A 10,000-nucleotide genomic window follows, 5' to 3' on the forward strand; every position below is an offset into this window, starting at 1 on the left:
TGTATTATATCCGAATAAATCAAGTAAAGGTTTAACTATGACATAAACTCAAATGTGTTTGCAATGCTAAAACAATAAGAATCTCATAAGGCTTTTATTAACGCTCATAAGCAATAAAATGTCTTATAATCTGACAATAAAACTGTTTATGATTCCATAATTTACACGTATCTAGTCTTATTAACAAAATGTAAATAACCATCTCATACGGAGCTATACGGTGTTACCTTTTTTTCCATTAAGTGGAGTAAACATCATATAAACATAAACATCGTAAACGATAATTCATATTTGAGCTGGACATTACTCGGTCTCTGGTGAGCATCTGCGCTCGGTTCTTGTGGACGATCTTGACGATGCCGGGCGGCTGAATCCAGGCCTCCCCGTCCACCTGCACGGGAACGCCCTCCTCCCCGAGGATGGTGATCTTCACCTGGCGGCACTGAGGGGCAACGGAAGCAGAAGTCACATGACACCTCGTTTCTGCTTTGCTTCAGGGGTCACAGGATTAAAATGAAAGAACCGAGACGACCTCCGAACACCTCACTCAAGGGTGTTTGCTGATCTAAGAATTAAAGGGCTTTTCATTTTAAAAGCTGAATATCTAACAAGATCAAGGACCTGATCGCACGGCCGCATTTCAGCACCCCGGGGCGACTTTTTAATAATCCTTTTGACTGAAAGGGAAGCGGCTTTTTCAGGCGTGCCTCCGTTCAGCCAACAACAACAACAACGTGCTCTCGCTTCGCCTCAGGGCCTCCGAGAGACGACGCCAATCAAGCACGCTCTTATTGTCTTAGTTTGAGGCTTCAGCACGCCGACAGGAGCCGGCGAGGCTGGTTTCTGGTTACCTGTGCAATGCGGTGGTGCTGCAGGTTGATGACCCTGGACATGGCCATCTGCATGCTGCCGAACACCGCCACCACCTCCAGCTTCTTGTCGTCGAACGACGGAGCGCCGAAGTTCTGAACACAAGAGTCGAGAGGGGAAACTTGTAAACATCCGTCAGCTGAGCTATGAAGGTCGTGGGTGAGCTACGACATCGGGAACAACACTCACATTGTCCTCCTTGGTGCCGCCCCAGAAGTTGATGCCGCCTGCATAGCTGGGGATGTTGAGCACAGCCAAGCCCTGCAGGCTGGGCAGAGACATGGGAACCCCGTCACACTGGAGAGAGAGAGAGAGAAGGGAAGGTTAATAAAGGAGAGGCAATACACATACATAAATAAACGCTGGCGTTCACAATAAATAGTCCCCATTCAGACCTCCAGCTGAACTCTCTGCTCCAGGTTCTTGTAGGTCTTCTGGACCAGTTCTTTCGTCCCCAGCACGCCGTACCACATCATGTTCTTGGTGCGACTGCTGCAGAAAAGAAGGAAACCAATCAGCTGTGTAGAATTAAAGACGGCTGTCAATCAGTGGGGTGATGGATGAACCCAAACGTGAACCCATTCTCTCTCTATATGCAGACGATGTGCCGCTGTATGCATCCGACCCTGGCACATGTAGAACCAGGATTATTGAGAATGTCATATTCAATGTCAATGTTATAAGAGCTGTTATATTAACCTTTGGAGAGAAAAGGTAATAAAACACTAAACACAGATGGAACAGTTTGTTGTTGGTAAATGTAAAACGTCGTAAATAAAACAATCGTTCGTACCTGCATTTCTTAGGGTGTTCGTCCCTCTTGTTGTTGAACTCGAGGGAGATCTTGGCGTCCAGGCCGATGCCGAAGTAGTTGTTCATCACACACTTCTCCGAACATTGTCTGCAAACACAGAGAAGAATGTGAGTCGACCGCGATAATAACATGAATGCCAGAGTGAAGGTTTGTGAAGCCACGGCTGGGATGTGAAGGGCTTACACAGAGTCCTCGCTGAAGGTGACGGAGTGGAGGCTCTCTGGTTTCTCAAGAACAATTGGGGAGGTGGGACTTAAGCTTCCTGGACCTGGACACAGGAATACATGTTCACTTTTAAAGACAACAACAACAACAACAGTGATGTTGTACACATTCGTATCGCCGCGGAGGGACACTCACGGGGCTCGGCGTCCTTCAGCTCCTCGCTGTTTTCTCTTTTGATGGAGGACGAGGACGACATCCTCTGGACCTGCGTGTGTCGGTTCTGCTCGTCCACCACTGAAACAACGATGTCAGAGAACTTAATGCCAGAAGAAGGAGAACAACAAGAAGGAAAACAAGAAGAAGAAGAAGGAAGAACAACAACAGCAAGAAAGAAGAAAAGGAAGAAGAACAACAACAAGAAAGAAGAAGAAGAAAGAAGAAAAGGAAGAAGAACAACAACAACAACAAGAACAAGAAAGAAGGAAGAAGAAGGAAAAAGAAGAAAAGGAAGAAGAACAACAACAACAACAAGAAGAAAGGAGGAAGAAGAACAACAAGAAGGAAAACGAGAAGGAGGAAGAACAACAACAAGAAAGAAGAAGGAAGAAGAACAAGAAAAGGAAGAAGGAAGGAAGAAGAAGAACAAGAAGGAAGAAGAACAAGGAGGAAGAAGGAAGAACAAGAAGAACAACAAGAAGGAAGAACAAGAACAGGAAGAAGGAAGGAAGAACAAGAACAAGAAGGAGAAGGAAGAAGAACAAGAACAAGAAGAAAAACAAGAAGGAAGAAGAACAAGTACAAGAACAAGAAGGAGAAGGAAGAAGAACAAGAAGAACAACAAGAACAACAAGAAGGAAGAACAAGAAGAACAACAAGAAGGAAGAACAAGAACAGGAAGAAGGAAGGAAGAAGAAGAACAAGAAGGAGGGAAGAAGAAGAACAAGAAGGAAGAAGAACAAGGAGGAAGAAGGAAGAACAACAAGAACAACAATAAGGAAGAACAAGAACAGGAAGAAGGAAGGAAGAACAAGAACAAGAAGGAGAAGGAAGAAGAACAAGAACAAGAAGAAAAACAAGAAGGAAGAAGAAGAACAAGTACAAGAACAAGAAGGAGAAGGAAGAAGAACAAGAAGAACAACAAGAACAACAAGAAGGAAGAACAAGAACAGGAAGAAGGAAGGAAGAACAAGAACAAGAAGGAAGGAAGAACAAGGAGGAAGAAGGAAGAACAAGAAGAACAACAAGAAGGAAGAACAAGAACAGGAAGAAGGAAGGAAGAAGAAGAACAAGAAGGAAGGAAGAAGAAGAACAAGAAGGAAGAAGAACAAGGAGGAAGAAGGAAGAACAAGAAGAACAACAAGAAGGAAGAAGAACAAGAAGAACAACAAGAAGGAAGAACAAGAACAGGAAGAAGGAAGGAAGAAGAAGAACAAGAAGGAAGAAGAACAAGGAGGAAGAAGGAAGAACAAGAAGAACAACAAGAAGGAAGAACAAGAACAGGAAGAAGGAAGGAAGAAGAAGAACAAGAAGGAAGAAGAACAAGGAGGAAGAAGGAAGAACAAGAAGAACAACAAGATAGAAGAACAAGAACAGGAAGAAGGAAGGAAGAAGAAGAACAAGAAGGAAGGAAGAAGAACAAGAAGGAAGGAAGAAGAAGAACAAGAAGGAGAAGGAAGAAGAACAAGAACAAGAAGAACAACAACAAGAAGGAAGAACAAGAACAAGAAGGAGAAGGAAGAAGAACAAGAACAAGAAGAACAACAAGAAGGAAGAACAAGAACAGGAAGAAGGAAGGAAGAACAAGGAAAGGAAGAAGGAAGGAAGAAGAAGAACAAGAAGGAAGGAAGAACAAGGAGGAAGAAGGAAGAACAAGAAGAAGAACAAGAAGGAAGAAGAACAAGAAGAACAACAAGAAGGAAGAACAAGAACAGGAAGAAGGAAGGAAGAAGAAGAACAAGAAGGAAGGAAGAAGAAGAACAAGAAGAACAACAAGATAGAAGAACAAGAACAGGAAGAAGGAAGGAAGAACAAGAAGGAGAAGGAAGAAGAACAAGAACAAGAAGAACAACAAGAAGGAAGAACAAGAACAGGAAGAAGGAAGGAAGAAGAAGAACAAGAAGGAAGGAAGAAGAAGAACAAGAAGAACAACAAGAAGGAAGAACAAGAAGAGGAAGAAGGAAGGAAGAACAAGAACAAGAACAAGAAGGAAGAAGAACAACAAGAAGGAAGAACAAGAACAGGAAGAAGGAAGGAAGAAGAAGAACAAGAAGGAAGGAAGAAGAAGAACAAGAAGAACAAGGAGGAAGAAGGAAGAACAAGAAGAACAACAAGAAGGAAGAAGAACAAGAAGAACAACAAGAAGGAAGAACAAGAACAGGAAGAAGGAAGGAAGAAGAAGAACAAGAAGGAAGAAGAACAAGGAGGAAGAAGGAAGAACAACAAGAACAACAAGAAGGAAGAACAAGAACAGGAAGAAGGAAGGAAGAAGAAGAACAAGAAGGAAGGAAGAAGAAGAACAAGAAGGAAGAAGAACAAGGAGGAAGAAGGAAGAACAACAAGATAGAAGAACAAGAACAGGAAGAAGGAAGGAAGAACAAGAACAAGAAGGAGAAGGAAGAAGAACAAGAACAAGAAGAACAACAAGAAGGAAGAACAAGAACAGGAAGAAGGAAGGAAGAACAAGAACAAGAAGGAAGAAGAACAACAAGAAGGAAGAACAAGAACAGGAAGAAGGAAGGAAGGAAGAAGAAGAACAAGAATAACAACAAGAAGGAAGAACAAGAACAGGAAGAAGGAAGGAAGAAGAAGAACAAGAAGGAAGGAAGAAGAAGAACAAGAAGGAAGAAGAACAAGGAGGAAGAAGGAAGAACAAGAACAGGAAGAAGAAAGGAAGAACAAGAACAAGAAGGAGAAGGAAGAAGAACAAGAACAAGAAGAAAAACAAGAAGGAAGAAGAACAAGAAGAACAACAAGAAGGAAGAACAAGAACAGGAAGAAGGAAGGAAGAACAAGAACAAGAACAAGAAGGAAGAAGAACAACAAGAACAACAAGAAGGAAGAACAAGAACAGGAAGAAGGAAGGAAGAACAAGAACAAGAAGGAGAAGGAAGAAGAACAAGAACCCTCTCTCTTACCCTTCTCCGCCTGCTCGATGATCTGCCTCAGGGCTTTCTTCAGGCTGTTGGCCCGGAGCATCAGCTGTTCTTTGGACCGGTACGTTCTGCCCTCCGGACCCGACTCGCCGCCGCTCTCCGCGGGACTCGAACCGCCGCTCTCCTGGCCGGGCACCGAACCTGCGGGCACCACCTGGATGAGGAGAAGAAGAACATTACGCAATCAACTGGAGGCCGACTGCTCCTTCAAAATAAAAGCACGGTCGCTAACTCTCATTATGATGCGATCCTTTTTAATTAAACAAAGCAGGTTTTTGTGTTATCGCAACACTGATTTCTGAAACTATTTCTTATTGAACAGGTTCTGTTTTTACCTGAGCCTCCGCCTCTTCACTCAAGGCCTTGACCAGGGAATCGAGCTTCTCATTCAGCAACGAACACTGGGAGAAAGAGACAAGATGAAGGTCATTCAGGTCATTCAGGTCATTCCAGGTTACCCTTCATTTGCTCTCCTTTCATTGGCTTTAAGGTTGTTAAAATCATTTCTGACCACATATATATATATATATATATATATATATATTCTGGATCATCTAACAGTACCACATAGTATGTATAGTTTTTCCATAAACTACATGTTTATGAATAAAATATTCAATCCCAAGGACTCAAAGTTGAACCAGTCCATCGAAAATAAATATAAATATATATTTATGCATCTATTTTATCCAGAAGGGGTTAAACTCTGATACAAAACACCTCCCCACATCTTCAACACTCATGTTCAGACTCAAGCGCTCTTTCAACCTTTCAAAGTGTCAAATTACTAATTAGAGGGAATAGTGGCACCTAACCTTCTACACACACACACACACACACACACACACACACACAACTCACTAGTGTTACACAAGCTCTTGCGTAATACAGACGATTACACACACACCTTCTTTGCCATGGCATCTGCCTCCTCCTTGTTCTCTGTGGCTCTCTCGTACGCCTTCCCCACCTCCGCCACGAAGTCGTTCACCGTCCCACACAGGAACCTGACGGAGGAGGAAGAGGAAGAGGAAGAGGAGGGTCGACATGATTAACGTCAGCTAAAGTGCAAAGTCATGATTTCACAAGTCCATTTGTTCTCAACATTCAGACTTTATTCTCAAACAACAGAAGGAGCAGCTCCTCGCTCTCCTTCATATAATCAGCTCCTCGCTCTCCTTCATATAATCAGCTCCTCGCTCTCCTTCATATAATCAGCTCCTCGCTCTCCTTCATATAATCAGCTCCTCGCTCTCCTTCATATAATCAGCTCCTCGCTCTCCTTCATATAATCAGCTCCTCGCTCTCCTTCATATAATCAGCTCCTTGCTCTCCTTCATATAATCAGCTCCTTGCTCTCCTTCATATAATCAGCTCCTCGCTCTCCTTCATATAATCAGCTCCTCGCTCTCCTTCATATAATCGCTGGTCGGTGTGGTTTTAATGTGCAGCACAATAGCGATGACGAAGCATTAAACACTTATGAGAGAGCTTTGTTCTGCTCACCGGTCTCACTTATTCCTCTTTATTTGTCCCGTTTGACCTCATTAGCTTAGCAACAGATCCTCGTTAAGGGTTAAAGGGCTTTACGTAATGTCCCTTTAGGGCCAAAACAACAACACATGTGTTACAGTAAACTGGACAATAACAAGATAAATACATTTATATTTATATCATGAGTCTAATGTTTTTTCCCTTTGACCTCTCTGCTAATTGCAACCTGATGAAGTTCCACCGTGAGATAATAATAAAAAATAACGTGCTCCGATTGCGCCCTAAAGTGTTTTTAATGAACTGCAGGTCTCAAACACACACACACACACACACACACACACACACACACACGATTCCCAAAGGAGGACCACTAATGCACTGAGGATGACCCCCAAAGTCATTCATTTGTCTTCTTCACTTTCACTTACTGTCCCCTCTGTGTGTGTGTGTGTGTGTGTGTGTGTGTGTGTGTGTGTGTGTGTGAGTGAGTGAGTGTGTGTGAGTGTGTGAGTGTGTGCGTGTGTGTGTCCTTTAGGGCAAGAAAATCCATACTCATTGACCAGACACTCACTTGCCCCCTTTCTGTCTGCCTCTTTCTCTCGTTATCTCTCTTCATTTAACCTAACTTTCCCCCTGCCCTCCTTATTCTCTCCTTCCCCTCCTCCTTTCTCTTCCTCCCTTATCCCCCCGCCCCCCTCGAGGTATTCAAGGCACGTACTTGGCAGAGGAAATGACATCGCTGTGCTTGTCCGAGTCCAGGATCTTGGCGAGGTGGGAGGCCACGGAGTCGGCGTACTGAGTGATGTGGCCCTGAGAGAGAGAGAGGGAGAGAGAGAGAGAGAGAGAGAGAGAGAGAGAGAGAGAGAGAGAGAAGGAGAGAGAGAGGGTTATTCTATAGCCAGCTGAAAGGTAATGATCTTTATGATCTTTAATACGATGTCAAACACCTTGTTTGTTCTATTATTTTCTTCCCTCGCGCCCGAACAGATGAATGTGGAGACGGAGAAAAGTCTCGATGAATTGAAGTGAACTCTCAACACAACTCTTTAATCCTCGTTTATTTATTCGCGTTTGCTCGTTTGTTCCCGTTGGAACCGCTTGTTTTAAATAAAGACTACGGTTATATATACAAACACATGTTTCTGTAGGCTTCTTAAAGATTTCAAGGTGACACGGGGTGAGAAATTATTAGAAAAATTGTCATTTTGTGAGTGAAGCATTACTTTAAGGACAGCTGTTTTCTACTTTTAAAGGCTTAACTTCTCAGAATTCTTTATAATTAAATAATAATAATAATAATAAGACACTAGAAATGTTTTATTAAATATATTTATATTATATATAACTATATTTTAGATATAAAATGAAAAAAATATTTTCAGCCAATCTTTTTTTCAATTTTGTTTAATTAATTAATTTAATTATAAGACTATTATTTAGTCTTATTTAAAGACTAAATAATCAAAGGAGTGGTATTATTTCATTCTTAAATCGTCTAGAATATATATCTCACTGGTCGGTAGTGTTTGTGTTCTCAGGTTATCGTGTTTTTATCCTGGTTATGTGCACACAAAAAAAAACATTGATCAGCTCTGATTGTTTTGGCCGCCGGGCTCCATTGATTCTCGCTGGATGTTTTTCCACCCAAAAATCATTTGATGGCGCTGTGGAGGATCTTGGCTGCCAAAAAAAAAGAAGAAAAAACAACTCACCTGCAGAGGCGAATCGAGGCCGTCGTCGTCTCGGCCCAGCGGCGTGCGTTTGGTGGGCGTGGGCACCTCGTACGTCATCACGCTCCATCTGAACAGACGCTACACGTTATCATCCATCTCGTCGGAAACAACAACAACAAACAATTGAGGAGGACGGGAAGCGGTGGGAATCAAACACGCGGCCTTTTATGTCCTTTTTTTTGCCCTAATCTGTGACGTGAAGGACGACAACAATCTGCTTGATGATTAATGCCACTCTCGTGTCGGGCACGGTGATAATAGCTTCGGGGCAGGAAGTGCTCGACTGGCTCCGCCCCCAATCTCCCAGCATCCTCTAGAGCTCTCTCACGATAACATGCCACATCTCCTCTGCTGAACACGAGCTCTTGGTGAGGAGCATGTTCCATGTTCATGCTTCATGTTTATGCTCCATGTTTATGTTCCATGCTCATGATTCATGCTTCATGCTCCTGTCTGCTGCCCTTGAGAAAAATAGTACCTTAAGCAACTTATTTAAGGAAATCCTCCAGGACCTTTTTTTTCCCTCTCAGTCATACAATAAATACTTAAAGCTTAAAGAAATTCAGTCCTCCGTTGACCTGAAATTGGAGTGGAGCACGGGCGTAAAAAAAAAAAGAAGCCCACGAAGGAAAACTAAAAGAAACGTGGATGATGCAAACTCGGTCGGACTCGCTCCCCTTTCACCGTCGTCTTACCGGTCCAGCATTTTGGTGGTGGCTCTCTCCAGCTTCTCCAGGATCTGCAGCAGCTGGGCGTCGTCGTCACAGAGGCCCCCCCAGCCCAGAACCCGGGCCAGGTCGTTGCCCGTTCCCAGAGGCAGGACGCCGAGCTGGCACTGAAACGGAAGACGACATGTCATCTGCAAACAAGTTGATTTAAACCTAATGTGCACGGGGCACATTATTTATGTCCGTTTAAGTCCGACACTTCAGATTTTGTCTGCACGGATGCAATGCATGTGTTGAATATCAACTTTAAAATCTAAATGAAACATTGTACAGTAATAGATCGTTACTCAATCGATATATTACATCACAGTTCGGCTTGGTGAACATGCGATGCTGTCCATGAACTGATATTTAGGTTTAAGTTTTCTACTCCTGTTAAAAGTTGTTAAAATGATCAGTTTTCTGTATTTTGAACGTGTCGATATGTAGATGCGCATTAAAATGAAACGCAGGCAGAAACAAAACCTTATTTAGATAAGCAATTTAAGCTTTATGTTCACTTGTGTGTGAATTATTAAATTTACAAAAACATGATATTTTGTAATTCATTACTTTTGTAAATTGTCATTATTATACAGGCCTGGAAGGAGACCATTACAAATCAATTACAAATCACAAAAACAAAACTGTCTTTCCAACTGTGACAAATAAAGATTATTGTCAGATAATAATTGGAGAAGCACGTCAGGAATAATGTGAGAAACATCACACGGACTTCATCTGATTGCTGTCAATCAAAAGCTACTCGCCACATGTTCAACACTAGCAGCATGAGCACAAGAGGCGGCTCGCTGCTTTACCTTAAATATTACATCATCATCATCCTCCTCCTCCTCACCTGTTTATGGAGGTTGAGTTTATCCAGCTCCGAGAGCACCCAGCCCACGCTGCCGTCTCCCCCACACACCAGGATACGAAACGTCACGAACTTCTGGAAGAGGCGCAGGCTGAGCGAGTGAATGGAGTGGGAGGAAGAGGAAGAGGGAGAGGAAGAGGAGGACGCGAAGCACACAATGTTAAGAGGTAGATGTCACGAAAAAAAAG

General features: G+C 42.8%; 1 protein-coding gene across 5 annotated transcripts in view; it reads right to left on the reverse strand.

Annotated features, from left to right (window-relative positions):
* Window positions 1-10,000, reverse strand: part of si:dkey-172j4.3 (diacylglycerol kinase eta) — a 53,839-nt gene that overhangs the window by 9,356 nt on the left and 34,483 nt on the right. For all 5 annotated transcript variants that reach the window (XR_004611402.1, XR_004611401.1, XR_004611403.1 and 2 more), the window contains 14 exons: window positions 9,795-9,903; window positions 8,924-9,063; window positions 8,208-8,295; window positions 7,214-7,305; window positions 5,909-6,008; window positions 5,337-5,402; window positions 4,984-5,155; window positions 2,045-2,143; window positions 1,868-1,952; window positions 1,664-1,771; window positions 1,266-1,362; window positions 1,060-1,167; window positions 852-965; window positions 308-442 (listed from right to left, as the gene is read on the reverse strand). Coding sequence is in view for 2 of the 5 variants with exons in the window: in XM_034556769.1 (XP_034412660.1) it covers window positions 308-442; window positions 852-965; window positions 1,060-1,167; window positions 1,266-1,362; window positions 1,664-1,771; window positions 1,868-1,952; window positions 2,045-2,143; window positions 4,984-5,155; window positions 5,337-5,402; window positions 5,909-6,008; window positions 7,214-7,305; window positions 8,208-8,295; window positions 8,924-9,063; window positions 9,795-9,903 (1,513 nt within the window). In the remaining 3 variants the exon portion in view is untranslated. The remainder of the gene's footprint in view (window positions 1-307; window positions 443-851; window positions 966-1,059; window positions 1,168-1,265; window positions 1,363-1,663; window positions 1,772-1,867; window positions 1,953-2,044; window positions 2,144-4,983; window positions 5,156-5,336; window positions 5,403-5,908; window positions 6,009-7,213; window positions 7,306-8,207; window positions 8,296-8,923; window positions 9,064-9,794; window positions 9,904-10,000) is intronic.

Source organism: Cyclopterus lumpus, chromosome 18 (genome assembly GCF_009769545.1).
Source record: "Cyclopterus lumpus isolate fCycLum1 chromosome 18, fCycLum1.pri, whole genome shotgun sequence".
NCBI classification, from domain to species: domain Eukaryota; kingdom Metazoa; phylum Chordata; class Actinopteri; order Perciformes; family Cyclopteridae; genus Cyclopterus; species Cyclopterus lumpus.